Source organism: Brachyhypopomus gauderio, chromosome 4 (genome assembly GCF_052324685.1).
Source record: "Brachyhypopomus gauderio isolate BG-103 chromosome 4, BGAUD_0.2, whole genome shotgun sequence".
Lineage (NCBI taxonomy): Eukaryota > Metazoa > Chordata > Actinopteri > Gymnotiformes > Hypopomidae > Brachyhypopomus > Brachyhypopomus gauderio.
Window position 1 is genome coordinate 32,600,034 of NC_135214.1, and position 18,792 is coordinate 32,618,825.

The 18,792-nt window shown below is 47.0% G+C and overlaps 1 protein-coding gene across 3 annotated transcripts; it reads left to right on the forward strand.

Annotated features, from left to right (window-relative positions):
* The first annotated feature begins 366 nt into the window (after nucleotides 1-366).
* On the forward strand, nucleotides 367-16,164 carry bcap31 (B cell receptor associated protein 31). 3 transcript variants are annotated; one of them, XM_077004064.1, is made up of 8 exons: nucleotides 367-486; nucleotides 1,277-1,385; nucleotides 2,711-2,811; nucleotides 2,925-3,069; nucleotides 4,876-5,011; nucleotides 7,782-7,914; nucleotides 10,154-10,254; nucleotides 14,543-16,164. In XM_077004064.1, the coding sequence occupies exons 2-8, from the start codon at nucleotides 1,294-1,296 to the stop codon at nucleotides 14,579-14,581; spliced, it is 747 nt and encodes a 248-aa protein (XP_076860179.1). In that variant the 5' UTR covers nucleotides 367-486; nucleotides 1,277-1,293; the 3' UTR covers nucleotides 14,582-16,164. The 3 variants fall into 3 exon arrangements, with proteins under 3 accessions (XP_076860179.1, XP_076860182.1, XP_076860181.1); XM_077004067.1 differs by having other exon boundaries at nucleotides 7,785-7,914; XM_077004066.1 differs by having other exon boundaries at nucleotides 378-486; nucleotides 1,274-1,385.
* Nucleotides 16,165-18,792: the final 2,628 nt, after the last annotated feature.

Below are 18,792 nucleotides of genomic sequence, written 5' to 3' on the forward strand. Positions count from 1 at the left end.
TTACTGTAAGTTGCTGTCAAAATTCACAGATGGTGCTAAATATTTCAACAATAGTTTTTCCAATATTGAAGTGATGTATCCGTTTAAATAAATATTTCCCTTTGATATGTTATTTCACTTAACGTGACGGGTAAAGTCTGGTCTAAATCACAGTTCGTATAAATAATTATACAAGAAGGATTTAACATTGTGTCCAATTCCTAACAGGGAGAGTTTAATAAATGTGTTGTGTTTTCTATATAAATTAAGGTGTAGGATTGATTTTAAGTTATTAATTTACACGGATCATTGGAACTGAATACATTTAAAGTATCGGGCTTAAATTTGTTTGCCTGGGACTTTTGACTTGTTTTCCGGAAATATTAAGGCTGACGTAATTGTCGAACCTTGGCCACGCATACCGGAAGTGAACCACAAGACAGCAGAAGTTTTGACGCGTATTTGTTAGCGCATCGAAGCTCCGCTTTACGTTTTTCTTGAAGATCCGTAAGTTGTACCTGCTGTATTGCATTGTGCTATGAAGGTCAGAGTTTGGCGATAAATGTTATGTGTTCAGAGTTAGTAATGGTAGGCGTGGTGGTGCCACACAAGCTAGTCAACGTTAGCTAGCAAGAACAATGAACGTGATGTGTGCTCGCCAAGACTTTAATGAACTCCTGCGAGGCTGATTTAGATGTGAAGATGTGTCCATGTTCCTGGGTTGATAAGTAATTCAGTTCGGTTACTACGTTAGTGATGGGCAGTAGACCTCTAGTTTCTATAAGACCTGTAAACATGGCTGCTAGTTTAGTTCCCAGCTCATATTCCCCTGTTCGCAGCCACAGATCTGTCATCAGCCATCATGGTTTCTTATTGTCCTGGAGTCAGTAGGTCGTAGTTGGAGAATACACGTCTATCTTCTCCACAAGGCAGAGTATTAAATTCCTGTCTGGAGAAAACCACTCTAAGCTTAAGATAGCTGACCATGGTTCTTTATTCAGGTTGTGTATTCGCAGAAGGGTCGTAAATGGTGGTGTTTTTCCGCAGACAAAAGATGGTGCTGTGACACCAGCAATTTCTTGGCCCTCTACACCACCTCCCCACCCTCCCCCGTTAGAAACACTGCAGACCTTCAGTGTAGCCTCAGAAAGCAATACCTAACACACATGCAGCTATTGCATCCTGACTTCAGGGTTGTGTTTGTTCACCTTTGTTGCTTTCCCACTGCACTCCCACTACTCTGTGAAATGATTAACACGACACCTTTGGACTGATGCCTGCTACTTCACCCCAGCAGACGCGTGGGCCGACGGGATGAGTTTGCAGTGGACGGCCGTGGCTACGTTCCTCTACGCGGAGGTGTTCGCCGTGCTGCTGCTCTGCGTACCGTTCGTCTCCCCCAAAAGGTGAGGCACACCTCGCTTCTGCGACCCGCAAGCAGAGGGGTTTCGCAAAATGAGCTTATCCTGTTTGTCAGGGGGCCCTGAGGCAAAAGTTGTGCCTGTTTTGGGAGGGAGAAGATGAGGGTTCTGTTCCCCAGCGTGATGGCACTATCACGCTTTTCACAGCCCTGACGATATGAAGGAGCAGGCAGGGTTCGAGGGACCCGTGGCACGGATGGCCGTGATGTCCTTGTTGGATCACTTCGGTAACGGCACATGTGCTGTGTTATGGGTACAAATGTGATCAGAAAGCAGCCTGTTTGTGTCTGAGAATGCTGCTTTGTTCAGTTTTTAAAGGATGCTGACACCTTGAGGTTGAAAATCGGACAGATCCTCCCCTTATTTCAGTCAGTGTAGTAATCACAGAGGTGTTAAATGCAGAGCAGCTCCATGTTTTTAATTATGGGCACAGTGCCCATTTGGGGTTTATGTTCATTATTTTTTTCCACTCTTGTTCAATAAAAGCCATTTTAGTCAGTTTATTAGGTCAATTAGATCCATCATTTAGCAGTAAGTGCCCTCTAGTGGTATGATGCAACCACTCTTCACAAGAGGGACATTTTTAGGGTCTCCAATAGGGGGCATTATCTTGAGTGTCATCACAGAAGCCGGTTAGATTTTAGCAAGCTTTGGGCTCTTTAGAACAGGGCAGAATGAATTACAGATACCTTGGAGAAGATGTGTGGTAGAAGAAAAAGAATGGGAATATCTGCAGTGTTGACGCCAGATCACCGACTCCCACATCCCTCTGGTGTGTGCGGTGTGTGTGTGGAGTGAATGAGCTCCGTGTGTGTGGGGACTCAACCCTGCATCTCTGCTCCGAAGCCGTATTGGCAGTCGTATTGTTTGCGCTTGTGCAGTCAGTTTGTAGGAGTTCTTGAGATGTAGAGCTGTAAACGGTATTCTGCTGTTCTCTTTCATGTGTAGAGGAATCGCCGGATTTTAAAATGAGAAGATTCACTTTAATTTTGTCTTTTGATTTTAATCTCACGGACTTGCACAGGAAAGGAAATATTGTTAACAAGGTTTTCAAAGATCGGCAAATGTTCAGCTAATACACTGAACCCAGTGCAGACTTGATTGAACAGACCTTGAGGTTCGAGATGGAAAAATTCTGCTGGGTTTTGAGGTCGGATTTCACAGCATCTGAGTCAGTGTTGGAAGTTCATGCACTGACATTTCTCAATATCTCAAAAAGAAGCCCGTGTCCTGCTTTTCCATTTAATTTCCAAGAATTTCCAGCATGATGCTGAACAGTTGCTTAATAATATCCTGTGGTGTTTGTTCAGATGGAACAGAATCTTCAAGTCCCGTCTCATGGTTGCCATCACGACGTACGGAAACACGGCTTTCGTTGTGGTCATTTGCATCCTCATCTTCCTCTTGGTTGGTGAGTCTGAAAACTCAACACGCAACTGCACTTAAAGGATACACACACACACACACACACTGCTAGGCTACACTCCCAGTGCTGAAGCAGGAGTGTGTGTGTGCTTCTTCCAGATGCCTTCAGAGAGGTTCGGAAGTACAGCGTGAGCGACACGGTGGACCTGAGCAACAACCCCGTGGCCATTGAACACATCCACATGAAGCTGTTCAGAGCCCAGAGGAATGAATACATTGCAGGATTTGCCCTGCTCCTCTGTCTGTGAGTGTCTCTCTCTCTCTCTCTCTCTCTCTCTCTCTCTCTCTCTCTCTCTCTCTCTCTCTCTCTCTCTCTCTCTCTCTCCAGTTTATTTGTTAATCAAAACAAACATCCCAAGAAATCAGTTGAGTGTGATTAGCACATGTATTATAGCCACCTCTTCCACTCTAATCCTTTGGGTTGTTTTTGCATTGACCGTCTTCTCCTCTTGAGAAGAGGGGGGTATGTTTGGAGAATGCTTCCTCACCAAAGGACAGTGGGATTCATGAGGAGCAAGAGTGTCCATCAAGCACCACGGTATTTTGGTTAATTGTACAGTTTTAAAGACTAAGGGTCCCAAGATGGTTCTGTTCACAAACACCACTTGTGGTCACATGGCTACAGAGCATCCGATTGGTCCCCCTTGGCTTGCTAATGACGCGCTATGCTACTGGTGCTTGAAGCTTACCTGCGTCATCTGTACCACAAGCATTCCGTATTTCTGCCCCTAGGGTGGGGTATTTGTGATGTTGCTTCTGCCTGCCTGCCAGGTTTTGGCGCAAGGCCTGGGAATGGTCCAGACACCTGCCTGGCCAGGCCGTGTGATGGAACAGCTGGGCTTGGATAGTATATCCATCCAGTGTGTGTGTGGAATGCCGTGGGGATATAGAGAACAGTTCTCAATTTACAGAACGGAGCCCACAGTCTCGGGAACCGAACACCTTGTTGGCGTGGAAGTGGTGAGCAGGGCGTGTGACTGTGGGCCATATGTCGCCTGATTTACCGTGGCGCCCAGCGAGGATCATTCCTGCCTCGTGCCTTTTAGAATCTGGGCACAGATGGCTGAGGTGTTGATGGTGGAATGTTGGGGGAAGATGCTCGTCTACTCCGAAATCCAGCGTGTAGCGAGTGGACTTCGGGGCCGTCCGGGGCCGCGAGATCCGTCCGCCGCGCAATTCGTAGCAGATCGGGCGGAGGAGGTCGCGGGAACCTGAGAGCGATGTTTACACTTCGGCGAACGTCAGTTTTGTGGCAGTGACCTCATGCTTGGACAGCGACCAGAGCACGGAGCTGTCAAACTCTGCACGTACGCTAGTTACAGTTGTGTAGGTGCGGCGCTAGCACGCGCGCGGGGTGTGGCGTCCCCCCCAGTTGTTCCTGCTCTACATGTCCGTCATGTGGTTCAATACAAGTTAATCTTACACGCACCCTTTATTGAGCTGCCTTCAAAAATGCAGAGGTGACCACCCCTCCCCCCCCACCCCCCTATTCTCAGCGCACGTCTGAGACGTTTAGCCTGTTAGCGGCCGTTCGAGTGTCTTCGGCACATTCCAAAAAAGGAATGGATCTTCGGCACATCTTTCCTGGCCAGGAGGAGAGTGATTTACTGGGGCTGTGACCCACTTCACAGGAGTCCTAAAAAAGTCCAAGCGCACCGGAGCAGAGCGGATCTCTGGGTGCTGTTGGTCATGTGACCAGTGTTTGTTTACTCTGCTGTGAAGTTTTGGCGTGTGATGCAGGGCTGGGTGTACAACAGTGTCGTGGTGTGTCCCCCAGCCTCTCATGGGTGTTCTTACATCTCCGCAACCCCACTGCGGCTTTCCATCACCTATAAATACACGGGGCTATGTGCCCACGCGCTGTGCCCGTGCTGGCGAGCACCCAGGCGCTGCTCTGCTATTGGACAGCTCGGCTGTGTGCCTGTGCCCGTTCCCGGCGGCATGAGTGCACCCGCCCGCGTGGGTGAACCACGAGTGTATATACCCCCGAGTGTATATACCCCCGAGTGTATATACCCCCGAGTGTATATTATGGTTTCCCCTGCTGTAGGTTACTACGGCGACTGGCGGCCCTCCTCTCCCAGCAGGCATCACTCATGGCTTCCAACGAGGCATTCCAGAAGCAGGCAGAAGGAGCCAGCGACGCCGCCCGCAGGTACATGGAGGACAACGAGAAGCTGCAGGAGGTAAGGAGGCGGCACCCTGACCGACCCTGTGACCTTTCACCTTTTGAGTTGGTCACATGGCCCTCTGAGATGGTAGTGGGAGTGTAATAAACTTCCCCTCTGATCTCTGCAACAAAGTTTCACTCCTTAGACTGTAAGTGATTCATTGAAAAGTGTGTTCCGCCCTTTCACGACGGTCATCGTGTTCCGCCCTTTCACGACGGTCATCGTGTTCCGCCCTTTCACAACGGTCATCGTGTTCCGCCCTCACGACGGTCATGTCTCTGCTTTCGTTGAGTTCGCAATGGCTCATGCACACATCAAATAAAAATCATATCGTCTTTGATCTGCTTGCCTATTTAATAAAATAAAAAAGAAATCCCACTAATATGGAAGATCTGGTGCCAGCTGTGCTCCAGGTTTCCAGGGAAACTCTCCAGAGGTCACAGGTCGCACGCTGTCCGCAGTGCGTGGTTCGTTATGCTGCTGTGAGAGCGGTCTAATTCATCGATATCCGTGCTGGGTGTAATCTGCTCTTCCTCCCAGGCTACTAGGTGCGGCCATAAATCGTCAAGCGTGGTCTGGTTTTGCCAGCTGCGTTTTGATGTTTGATATCTTTGTGTCCCTGTGGGTTGTTGTGATTCGTTCTTCGTGGTGCCTGTGTTTCTGCAGTAGAGACTGCACAGGAGGCGGGGCCTCATCCTAGCCTTCTGATTTGCTGTTGGTGTAAGCGAATGGGCACTGGCTTGTGCTTCACGGTAGTCATCACGGATCTTCTTGTTTGACTCTGACTTGGTCCACACTGGCGCGGATAAAGTGGAAATGCATCTGTTTGTGTCTGCTTTGCCCGTTCAGCCATGCCAAAGCAACATTTTCCAGCCCCAAAATACAGATTTTCACAGCCACTCTCCAGATCAGGTAACTTGGGAAAACAAGCTTTGAGTTTGTGGGTAAGATGTAATGTCACCTCCACAGTTCCAAAATGGCACCACTCACAACACTGTTTTTACTAGAGCAGATGTTTGGATTTAATGTTTGTCTAGTTTGTTTGTTTAGCTGCTCAATTCAAGAAGCTGTCTCTGTCTGTCTCTCTCTCTTGCCATGTTCTCAGAGCACTGCGATGTCTATGATTGCAGTACTGTGTTGGAAATGAAATAGGGGTCATGGATCAGACACTCACCATTCAGCTTCTCCATCGTTTTTGTTGTGAATGGGACACTTGGGGGGGACTGAACTCGCTAGTGTGGCTACACACAACTCTACTGTCCAAAATGCATCACTCCCTTTAATTCTGTGTGCTGTTATTAAATGGGCGTGGGGGTGTTAAACAGTCAAAACACACAAGCACATGGCGTGTTCCAGTGACCTGTGTGTTACACCCCTCTTCACCATCATCTAGAGGGCATTGTTGCACCTAGCATATGAGTATGAACACAATCTATGAGACGCCCTAAAATAGTTCCATCTTTATAAAACGGGTATACTATAAAATCTGAGGTTTATTTCGCAGACCTTTTGGGTTAAAAATGTTATTTATGTAATTCAGTGGTTGAGTAATGCTTTGTAATGTATATTGAGCATATTGGCCCCAAGTTGCACTGGTCATAAAAATGTGTTCCAAAACCTAGAGCAGAATTTGTTTTCTGACAAATTAATGTTTTCCGAAAACGTAGAGGAGAGTTACAATCCTAGTGTTTGCGTGGATGCTTCACGCAATACTCTGGCGCGCGTGAGCAGAATGATCGTACGGCTAAAGTGGCAGTGTGGGCCTGTGAATTGCGTGAGTGCTACGAAGCGTGTGCGCCAGACTGTCCGAACGCTCTCGATTGGTCCACACGCCCCAGTTGGGTTTTCCCTCAGGAGAGATGACCTTTTTTGGAATGGCGGCGAGTTTCAGCGGCGGTGTAAAGTGGCCACTTCTATGTCCAAAACGTGTGAATAATTGAAACCCGCCTTTCTGCGCGCCAAGGGTTGTGGAGGGGTGTCTTTCTGGGTTGCAGCAGGTTCTGAGCACACTTGCACTGTTCTGCTGGATCTGGGCTGGATTTCAGCTTTTTATTGCATCTGCTCAGATCATCACCGCTGCCCCAGATGCACGTGTGTCTTCCCTGAGGGGCCCAGTGCAACCTTGACAAACCTGATGACGACTGGGAGACGGTTATGCTAGACTGAAGTGTCCTTTGTGTCTTGCGCTGGTAAATCTATTGGCAAACTTCACTGTCAGTGTATCGACTGTTTGGGGTCTTTCGTCAACCAGGAAATTGATAAGACTTTTATTTTGCGATGAATGTGATCGTGATCTGCATAAATCTCGTGCAGAGTTGCATGTGTCCAGCTGCTAGTCAGTTTTCTAGGCGGTGTGTTTTGGCGAGGCGGTGGTCAGTACCGAGGATCATGTCGTCACAGGACAGTCAGATGTTCTATGGAAAATGGGCAGACAGGATTCTGTGACCTGAAGAGTCTTGTGCTGGAAGACACACCCGATGGTGGGAGCAGAAGCTCTCCTCTGGGTCCTAATGCCCTGGGTCCCAGTGCGCGCCCTACTGATGGGTAATCCAGTAAACTCCCCAGCACTACGCAAGGCCGTGATGTGTCATTCTCTGGTGATGTGCAGTCATGTAGGACTGATTATGTATCACCCTACTGATACAGATGAAATGTCCAAATATGCATGTTTTATAAAGCATTCTGAACATTAAGAGTGTGTGAGGGTTGGGCTGACCCGCCGACCTGTGTGTGTGTGTGTGTGTGTGTGTGTGTGTGTGTGTGTGTGTGTGTGTGTGTGTTTCAGAAGCTGAAGGAGGCGGGGGTGGAGATGGCGGAGGTGGGTGGAGGTAAACCCAAGGGCAGCACTGAGGAGGAGAACAAGACTCTGAAGAAGGACGTCAGTCAGCTGAAGGAGGAGCTTGAAGCTACCAGGAAAGGTACAACACACATACACACACACACACACACGCACGCACGCACGCACGCACACACACACACACACACGTCCACACACACCCAAAGAGTAATGAGGAGTGTGGTGCTGACGCGCTGTGTGTTTAATTAAGGTAGGTGGCGCTTACTCAGCAGGGACACACAAGGTGTTTTTACACTCATGTTACAATGAAAGAAAGCATTTAAAAATGTATTTGTCTCTTTACAAATCCCAACAGATTTTAAGCTGACCAGCAGTATATAAATGTCAAAAACATCCTCGCAATGTCACTGTGATATCACTGGTTGTGATGTCACTGTCGAGATTAAAAGCACTCAGTGTGATGTGTGTTACGTGCCCCCTGAATGGGAGTCCTGTCAAAAGTTCAAGTTTAGCAGTGAAGGCTGAAGTTGCACAACCAATCGGGTGTGTGCAACAAGCAATCTGAGCGTGGAGGACCCGCCCCCGAGCCACGCCCCCCCCCCCCAGCTTTGGGGAAGGAACTGGCTGTTTTCTGCTTGAGACTGGACACTTAGACCCCTGCTGTTGGTCAGGAGGACAGCCTGTCCATGTCTCTGTGTGGTGTCCTCCGAATGTGCTGGTTACCAAAGCCATAGGTACTTCACATCAGAATAGCTTGCACAATTTGGGCTGTGTACCAGGTTTCTCTCTGTGGTACACACACACACAGGCCTGTTTTCTGAGGTGTTTGGGCTCAGGTGCCTCCCAGACCTCAGTGTTCTCAGTGCAGCTCTAACTGGGCCCCTTGTATTTTCTCACTGCGTCTTGACAGCACGTCCCTGGGAGTCCTGCCAGTTCACATTAATAGTTACTCTGTTTAGAAACTTGCCAAAGGGGGGGGGGGGGGGGGTGGTGGTTGAGGGAATCACAAATATGAAGTGTGCCCTGTTGACAACATGGAGACCATTTGCCAGTAGTCCTCGTCACTGAGGGAGTTGTTTTTCACCACAAATCTGGTAACTTTAATACCCCCCCTCCCTACAACAACCCCTCTTTCCAAGAAAACACGAGGAAACTAAATTCAGCTGCAGATCTCAGAATCTCTAACCAGTCAACAAGCAGTGCACCTGAGCTCGACAGGACCCGACTGGCTGCCTGAGCTGTGTGGGGAGCTGCTTTGGAAGAACTTGGAAGGGGCGAGTGCTCTAGATGTGTGACCTCTGACCTCTTCAGCGCTGGCGAGGACCTGCTGCAGAGCCCTCGGAGAGAACACACACACACACACACACACACACACACACACACACACACACACAGGAAACGGGCCCGTTGCTGCGTCGCCCTGCTGGTGCAGCGCGTGAGCCTGCTCTGTCGGCCTGGCTGTGTCGCAGGGACACACTCGTGTGTGTGTGTGTGTGTGTGTGTGTGTGTGTGTGTGTGTGTGTGTGTGAGAACAGGGTGTTATGAGTGGGACTCTCTACATGCAGCCGTGTGGTTTCTGTTCCGGTCCAGGAGTCGGTTCCCCAGTGGTGAGCTGCAGCCTTGCTGGTGTTGAGTGGGCCGCGTGAGAACTCGCTCATCTTGCGTGGTCAGGGTTCTTCTGTTGCCATGTGACCACAGTCGAAGAGTGTGAAGGCGGCGTTGTGCTGGCGGGCCGGCGTGACTCTGCTGGGCCCCAGGCAGGGTGGGTGTGCTGCTTGGTGATGGGATTGTGTGCCGCGCGCTGTGAGCCAACGCTGCTGAAGCCCTCAACGTCCATGTTCAGGTCTGAACCGGTGACGAGGCAGGATGTGGCGTTGCCAGATCAAGCCTGGGAAAGTGCGTTAAGGTTTAAAGGCGTCGTCGCCGTTGGATGATATCGGACCTCCCTCGTTCATCCATGGTTTGTGGTTCAGAGGGAGCCTTTGGTTCACGCTTAAGCTAACTGCACGTGAGTCCTGTTGAAGCGTATTCGTACAGCTCTACGTCTGTTCTGTGCGTGAGGAGCGAGTGCCCGGTGATGTGTTCGTGGCTTCCGCAGTCCACACCAGGACCGTCTTCATCGCCTGTTTGTTCTTTCGGATTTGAGGTGTTGAATTTGGTGTTGGGAACCGTGAAAGATTGCAGGACTGTCCGACGAGTGCAGATTGTAGCTAGACCTGGTTACAGTTCCCCCGCTCTAATGAAAGCATCATCTGGGCAAGCGTTCCGCTCCACGCTGGCCTCGTGCGAGGTCGTAGCCGTCTGCACCGGTGGCATGTTCGTAAACCTGTCGCCATGTGACGATGTCTTTCTCTCCGCAGCTCTGCAGAAATCAGACAGTGATGTGAAGGCCATGAAGAAGCAAGCGGAGAACCTGACGGTGGAGTACGATCGGCTGCTGGAGGAACACGGCACCCTGCAGGTAAATACTTGCGTGTACACGTTAATCAGTTTTTTCAAACAGGACAAACGGGACATTCACCTTAATGTTCAGGCACTTTTGTTGCAACGTCACTGAAGTCCACCGGGCCCCAGCTGCCCTGACTGGGCTCGATTTGCTTTTAATTTTGACTTCGGAAAATGTTCCCCAACCCTATTTTTGCTTTGTCATTGTGGAGCATTGTGGGTAGATTGCTGAGGAAGAAAAAGTCGAATCCATTTTAAGAAGAGCCTGAAACGCAGAACTGACTAGAAATGTTCTGGATGCTCTGCAGATAATCCCAGACTACGTCACACACACACACACACACACACACACACACACACACACACACACAGTGTCCTTATCCTCCCACACTCTCTCTTCCTCCTACGTGCTTTCAATTCCTCTTGAATTGACTTCATTTCTTTTTCATCAAAAAAGTCTGTCTACCTTTTGTAACAGCTGAATAAATGTCATTCGTAATAATTCACATTGGAATTTAAATTCACATTTGGTATTCAACCGTTTGAGATGTAGCAAAGATCGTTTTAGCACGTGGTTTTGTAGAGTTGAACTTGGTGTCGTCACTGCGAGTGGACGTGTGAGATCTTCCGCGCGTGAGATAAACACGTCCCCTGCCTGCTCTCAGCCAAGACCACATTATAGCTTAAACTTTTCCTCCTCAGATAAACAAGAGGTTCCTTACAGCATATAATCTGTGTCGGGCCAGTGAATGAGTTGTAGTCTGTGTTAAATATTAATCTCTCTTGCTGGCGGGGTCTTTCTCTTTAACAGCCTTACATGTTTAAAGCAGAGTTACCTGTCCAGTGGTGACACCTGCCTCTGTAAAAGCCATGTCCCTGTGGCCAGCTCGCTGCGCTGCTCGTTGGCCTGTTTTAGACGTTGAGTCAAACAGGCACACTCAGTGGAGCATACAGACCCCTGCAGTTGAAAATGCGAGATGACTAATGGCTTTTTGTGTGTTTCTCAAAGCAGTGTTTCTTTTTGTGTGTTTCTCAAAGCAGTGTTTCTTTTTGTGTGTTTCTCAAAGCAGTGTTTCTTGTTGTGTGTTTCTCAAAGCAGTGTTTCTTGTTGTGTGTTTCTCAAAGCAGTGTTTCTTGTTGTGTGTTTCTCAAAGCAGTGTTTCTTGTTGTGTGTTTCTCAAAGCAGTGTTTCTTGTTGTGTGTTTCTCAAAGCAGTGTTTCTTGTTGTGTGTTTCTCAAAGCAGTGTTTCTTGTTGTGTGTTTCTCAAAGCAGTGTTTCTTGTTGTGTGTTTCTCAAAGCAGTGTTTCTTGTTGTGTGTTTCTCAAAGCAGTGTTTCTTGTTGTGTGTTTCTCAAAGCAGTGTTTCTTGTTGTATTTGGTTAGATTGATTGTGTTCTTTTAACAGCCCCTTTTGTTCTTGGCCACTCATCCTGTTTGTACAATTGCAGACGTTTGAAAATCTGGCTTAGGTGTGTTGTGAGCAGCAAAGCATGTAAACCCCAGAACCCCCTGGGGTTGCCAGGCAAGCACTGGTACAACAACGTGTAATTGAGCTATAAGACCTAATAACTGTGGTTTTTAGAGGTTAAAGTCAGAGCCACAGAGGGCTTCCACACACCAGCGATCCTGCCCCCGGGACGTGCGGCTCTGCCTTACCCAGTATGGGCTCGCGGCTCGGGGTGGGTGCGGCCTTTGGCTCCGCCTCCTCGTGATGCCAGAGCTCTTTGTAATTTGGAGAGGCTGTGCCACGTGGTGTGTGTGTGTGTGTGTGTGGGGGGGGGGGGGGGGGGGGGGGTTGATTTGATTTTCTTTTTTTCCCCCCTCCTTCTTTTGTGTGTGTGTGTGTGTGTGTGTGTGTGTGTGTGTGATTCCAGGGTGCTTCTCTCAAGCACATCAGCGAGTTAACTAACCTTTTAACCTTTGGCCTGATTTTGGTTGATCAGTGTTATCACTGTTGTAGCACCAACAGAAAGGGTTATGCAATATACAGTATATGCGGTGTGTGTGTGTGCGCATATTTGATTGGTTAGTCAGATGATAAGAGGGTAGTGTGAGGGCGTTCCTCAGGGCGGAGGTCTCTGTGTGATCCACTGATTACTGTCTGTGGACGCGTCTATAGAAGGTGTCATCAACACTGACGCAAACACCTTCATTCTATCGAGCAAGAGCTCACGATGAAGTTCACGCTAGTCCCACTTGTACACCCCGTGGCCACGGGTTGACCTGGTCCGCTGTTGCCTAGGTGATGCACAAGCATTCCGTAATTGAGTAATGTTTTGGAATGGCTTCCTTGTGTTGCCAATACGTTGAGATATTTGCTCTGCGTCCGTTGCCAGCGTTGATGCTCCTGCGTGTGTGAGGAACATGGAGGTCCGTGGAGAGGCGTGCAGGCTCTTAGAGCAGACATGGAGCTGGCCCACCGCCCAGCGCAGGTCATAGCCAGAGGACACGGGGCAGGAAGTGGAAAAGATCACTCTCCATTCAGACGCTGGTCACATGACCAGGCCCCGCACAGTGTGACTTCATGGGAAGGGGGGGATTTATCATCTCAGTGGCTTTTAGCACTTTAATTTGGTGTTTTTTTGGGGGGGGATGTTTGACTCATCATTTTTAACAATGGGTTTAGTGTGTAGTGATTTCGCAGTGTGACGCTCCGTCACTGTTATCTGACAGTATTCTTCCTCCTTTACTTTTTTCTGCAGCCTTTTCTTTTTAAATAATTTTCCATAGGAAATGAAATGTTAGAAACAGTGTTAATTTTGACGGCAATTTTTTATTTAGTTTTAGTCTAAAATATAAATGGTGTAATAGTAATTATATACACTTACACAAAATGAAACATTTATTAACAGAATATTATTGTTTAAGTGCAATATACACAAAAACTTTTTTTTACCTGAAACTATTCTTAGTGACCATAACAATAACAAACCATTGATGACCAGTAGGCCCGCACTACCCGAAAAGCATATGGAGTTTATGAACAATGAATATTACATTCGATATAAAACTGGGTGCCGTAAAAACAGCAATGCCATAGCCTGCAGATGTCGTTTCATTTGTCTATTTTTCTCGACATCATCGTCCCACATGGTTTACACACCGTCTTATTTTTCTCAAAGACAAAGGAGAAATGTGTCCATATATCACCACTCATCTTTCTCCCTGCTGACATGGTCGAGTTAACTTCGAGTTGAATTTCATGAGTGACCACAGTTCACAGACTGGTTTGGTCCTAACGGGTTCTGTGCGATGTGAAGACGTTAGTTCTGATTGGACGGTTACCCGGTTTGTCCCGTCTCTCTGTGTACGCTAAAGTAGTTACGGTTGTATCTTTTCTTAACTTATCCCTACGTTTCTCAAAACTAAATCAGGTCTGATTGGATGTCGTCGCTAGCCAATATTTTCATCTCGTTTTTATTTGCTGACGATGTCCATTAATGTCCATTAATTTCGCCATCGTATTTATCCTTTTCAATAGTTTTTATTTAGTTATCGTCACGTTTTCGTCATGAAAAAAAGATTCGTTCACAAACTATGACAAATATTTTGTCAACTAAATTAACACTGGTTAGAAACCATCACACACACAGCTGCCATGCCAACAACTGGTTTCACACTACTACTTATCAATCATTTCGAAGCCCATGGCAACCACTTAACTACTTATGAGCCACCTGGGGAAACCTGGGGAAACCATAACAACCACCTAGCAAGACCATAGCAACCACCTAGCAATCACTTCATAACACCATAGCAACTACCTGGGATTCCATTGTAACCACCTGAGATACCACAGCAACCATCTGGTAACACACTAGCAACCCCCACAATGCCATAGGAAAAGGGAATTGTTAAAGCTGTTCAGTCACTCTGGGTTTTATTTTGAAACGGAGCTGTCTACATTTTGAAACTGAACTATGCTTTCAGCTGGTTAAATGTCCGATTCTATACCACAGAAAAAACAAAAAAAAAACACGTCAAAATGTGAAACCTCAAACCTGCAGGACAGAAATCTTATGAACGTCTGCTTTAGCTCATGAGAACCATCCCTACAGACGCTGGCTGGCAATCTGCCTCAAGTTATTTCTATTTGGGGAAACAAATCCATGGGGATTTTGGTCTTATATATATATATAATGCTTAGTTCTTGGAAATTAAGCTTGTGGTGTTCTTTAAATCAGGAAGCAGTTTGGGTGAACATTCCAGCAGATGTCATAAGGAAATTATGTAATTTTTCCATCTTCCCCTGTTTTAGTGAACCATTCCCTTAAACGTGTCTTGTGTCTCTGTGTATTCTACAGGCAAAATACGACTCTGAGCAGGATAAGAAGTCAGACTGAAGAGTCCTCCATAAGCACCTGCTGCTTCCCCTCCCCCATAGCAGGTCCACACATCTCTTCTTGCTGTTGGATTGTACCACATGGGTTTTTGGCTTCAAGCACCTCCTGTACGCTTCACGTTTAAAAACAGTGTTTAATGTGAGAAGCAGCAAACACAGTCTGCCCCCCCCCCCCTTTTTTTTTTAACTATGGATTGTTCCACTTTATTCTGTTGAATGTGACTTTTCCTTGTCGTTCCTGGTTCTGAATGGTTTTGTAGATTATTGGGAGGTGGCACACTGTTCCTCTTCAGTATTTTATGGATTATATTCACAGTCCTGTTGAGCTGGTGTAAAGAAAATTATCAATATGTAATTGCAGATAAAACTTCTTTTTGTTACATCAAGTTGTTATATAAATGTTATAAAAATGTTTGCTTCTTTCAGCTATCTTTGCCTTAAAAGAACACACACTGTCATCCAATTTAGTTTTTTTAATTGTGGTGCAAATATCAATCCATTTATGAAAAAGAAATGCATGGAACTGCTTGGGTTTGGTGTTTGGTTCTGTGCTGGTTAATGCTGGCGTTGCAGGGCTTGAATCTTCTGTCTCCCGTGAGCTGTTAGACGCTGTAGCCGCCCCTTAAGCCCCAGTCACCAGTACGAGCATCGCTCTGTCTACTTGGCTTTTCTGCTGTCGTTGTGGCTTTTTTGAGGGGGGGGATTTGGTTTTGCACCATCTTCCCTTCTCACCCCTATTGTGTAGCACCATCACCCGTGGTGGTGGTCGTCTCTGGTGAGACAGCTCTTTCCTACAGAGGCGGTGCAAAATTATGGACCATGCTGGCTGACCGATATCCTCCCTGGTTTGACTCTATCAGTGTAGCGACATGAAGTGAACCGCATGGCTACTGTGGAGCTGGCTTGACACGAAGGCGTCGTGGCTAAGATCGCGTTTCAAAACTTCGCCGCATCTGGTGACATTTTGAAATGCTATTACTGCCATGTTTGAGGGACGCGGTTGAGGGAGGTTTCCGATATTTGAGAGCCGTCTTTTCTTTTGTGTCTCTTTTTTTTTTTTTTTCTTTTTTTTTTGTTATGCCTCCTAGCTAATGTTCCCAGTGACTGCTTGTAATTTACCGAGTTGCAAATCCGCAGCCAGTGTAGACCAGTACAACTGTAAATGGTAAATGCAATGGCTGGTTGCTAAGCTAAGCTGCTTTGGCCTTTCTGGCTTCATGAATGGGGCTGGGGATTAAAGCAGAGGATTGTGGGAAGTGGAGTTCAGATGGTTCATAGCTCTGTCCTTATGGAATGTTTAACTGTAGAAAGCATCCATGGAATTCTGCCTTCTACCGTCACCATACCTTACGGTTCGGGTTCTCCTAAGAATGGTTGCAGGTGAAATACTAAACCTGAGGAGCCCAAAACTACATGTCCTCATCTGTCCTCAAAATATTTGGTTACATTTGGGCACGGGGATTGTCAGTGCAACGTTTATTTGGAAGATTGGGGATATTTTGAATTGTGAATGTTGCAGTTGATGATGGATGACTCCCTTGTGACTGTAAACAAGACGATGAATAAAGGATTGAATGGCCTGCTGCACTGTGTACACGTTTAGTTTTTGTGGTTTTTCTGTGTTTTATTCTTCTGCCTTTACCAAATGTTGCAACAAAGTGTGCGCTCTTCCTCATCGGCAAGTTGTGCAGTCGCACAGGCATTTCAGTAATCACTCCGCAGGACACGGATACGTTACTGTTCTCGATACTCTGAGATCAGTGACGTTATTGTTTTGTGGCTTCAGATGCACGTCGGGCTGTTTTTGGGAGATCGAGCTGAATGCTCAGACTGGTTTAGCAGGACTTCCACATTCGTTCAGCCCTGCACCATTACTAACTGTTCAATGTTTGGCAGTGTGTGTCAAAAGGGTAAAAGACATCTGGCCATCAAAGTCTCCCAGCCACAGACCTTCTAGTTTAATGGTCTCCTTAGACTCAGGATGAATATACTAGCATTAGGACTTCTACCATGGAGACGTAGATGTAAGTCACTCTAAAGAAGAGTTTCCACTCAACGCTGATCTTTTGGTAGTGGTTCCTTTTCCTGTCGAGAAAGTGTGAGTCTCTGGTCTGGTCATGCCGGGCAGATGGCACAACCAGGAGCAGGACTTGGCTCAACTCCTGATGAGCTCCAGCACTGTGGAGGAATGTGTGTGTTCTCTAGTCTAATGTAATCCAAATCCAGCTATGTAACTCGACCGACTGGTAAGTTTAATCACGTTGGGTCGGTAAGGAAGACGTAAGACATGATAAATAACTTCACATCTGTGGTGCAGGCTGTTCTTCAAATTTGCCAGGCTTGTTTGGTTGGTTGGTTTGTTTTTGAATGAGTTTTGCATTTTTTGTTTTTTTTTATTTTTGGTGTTTAGAATTTGAGTGCTGCACCCAAAACCTTTTAAAGTGGTTTTGTCCCAACTGCCTGTATACCAATTGGCTCAAAGCGGCTAGTAGAATAACTTGGTGAAATCAACTAGGTGACTACAAGGCAGGGCTTCTCTTTTTAAAACCTGCAAAAATGTGGTTACTGCCATGCAGATATTTGTTCATATAGCTAAACTTGAAAATCATCCCTACAGTTGCCCAGTTGTTTATTTCATCATCTTAATGTAGGTCGTTTTAATGGGAACAGGAGTCCGTACACTCCAACCCGTTTACGTATTCAGACCACAATGTGAAATTTTAAGCTCTTGGCCTCCATCTTGAATGCGAAGCCTCATCTCCGTGCCGACAGCACAGTACGTGCCTGTCTCACAGTGCTTAGCATGGACTCTGTCACAGCAGACCCCAGAGACGTAACCTTCTTGGGTTGTTATTTTTTGTTTGTTTTTGAATGATCTATAATTGATCCGTATGATCTAGAATTATAGACCGGGCGCAGTCTTTTAACTTCAGCAGGTTGGGGACGCTTCTAGGTTTCCAGGTTTGTTCTCCGCCGTTTGACATTTACTTCATTGGCGCGGGGAAAACCGGCGCGCGACTGGAACGCTCCGACCAGATCTCTTCTGCATTGTGACTTCTGCAACGGGAAGTCACTTTAGCCCCGTGGAGAACAGGGATCCACTACCCCGGCTCTTGCTTTTGTCATGGTGTTGGAGAATTGAATAGACGTTCATCACAAAGGAGAGGAGCTGGCTACCCAAACACACAACACATCCCGCTTTGTCTGTGTACCATCGAGCTGCTTCGGAAGCTCATTTCAAACTTCTGCAATTCAATTTCACTCTTGCGATACAATATAAAGAACGCGCAATGTTGTGGCGGGAGGAACCTCGCCTTGATGTCAATCCCAGTCTGCAGACCCATTGTTTAATGTAATACAGCCCTCATTGAGAGAACAATCTGCTACTAAATCTTTCAAGCCGCTCCTGGATTCAGTACAACAGCCGCCCTGATGATGAAACCGTATCCCACCCGGCCAAATGGCAACGCTATTCCTGCGGTACGTATGGAGCGTGTCGCTGACATGGGGTCAGCATGGGCAGAGCGATGCAGCTGTCCCCACACACACACCCCCCCCCTCCATCTCATCCACAGAAACCCAGAAATGGAGTAGATCTGGCGGGCTATACATAGCCAGCAGGCTGCAGTGAGGGGCGCTCGCCAACACGTAATGCCACAGCTGCCCTCCCTGACAAACTGGGCCATTGTCAGGAAAACCAGTTTGAACTGCATCAGCATAATGGTTAGCCTTCTTACTGTACCCAGCATGGTGCACAGGGGTGGGGTGTGCAAATGGTATAGGGTGGCCAGGGAAATTAATCACAGTAATCTGACAGTACAAGTGAAACCTCTGTGAGATTTATCCTATCAGGTCCTGAAAACGGGTTTCTTTATGTACAGTTTACTATGTGAAGGTCACATCATAGATACTTTTGGAAGTGATTTTCCAAATTATTCCATTTACTTCCATAGTGTATCATGCTACTCGTCAGGTGGAATTGAGGGGAAACTGTACATCACATGACAAACATGTTTGAAAAGAGGATTTTCAGTGTGTGAACTTGGTACCTAGAATCCATTAAATTGCATTTAATTTTATGATCAGGATTGTTTCAGTGTCGTGGATGAGCTACAGACATTAACAGTCAGCTCAGAATCGCTAGAGCAGAATTCTAAGACTTTTATTGCCATCACTAGTTTAGTCAAGAGAAAACACAATCACACACACACA

Excerpts from the sequence above, each read along its gene's own strand:
- bcap31 (XM_077004064.1), top strand. The coding sequence starts at position 1,294 with ATGAGTTTGCAGTGGACGGCCGTGGCTACGTTCCTCTACGCGGAGGTG. Across the intron at positions 2,812-2,924 it reads CCTCATCTTCCTCTTGGTTG|ATGCCTTCAGAGAGGTTCGG; the intron begins GTGAGTCTGAAA and ends TGCTTCTTCCAG. Across the intron at positions 10,255-14,542 it reads AGGAACACGGCACCCTGCAG|GCAAAATACGACTCTGAGCA; the intron begins GTAAATACTTGC and ends TGTATTCTACAG.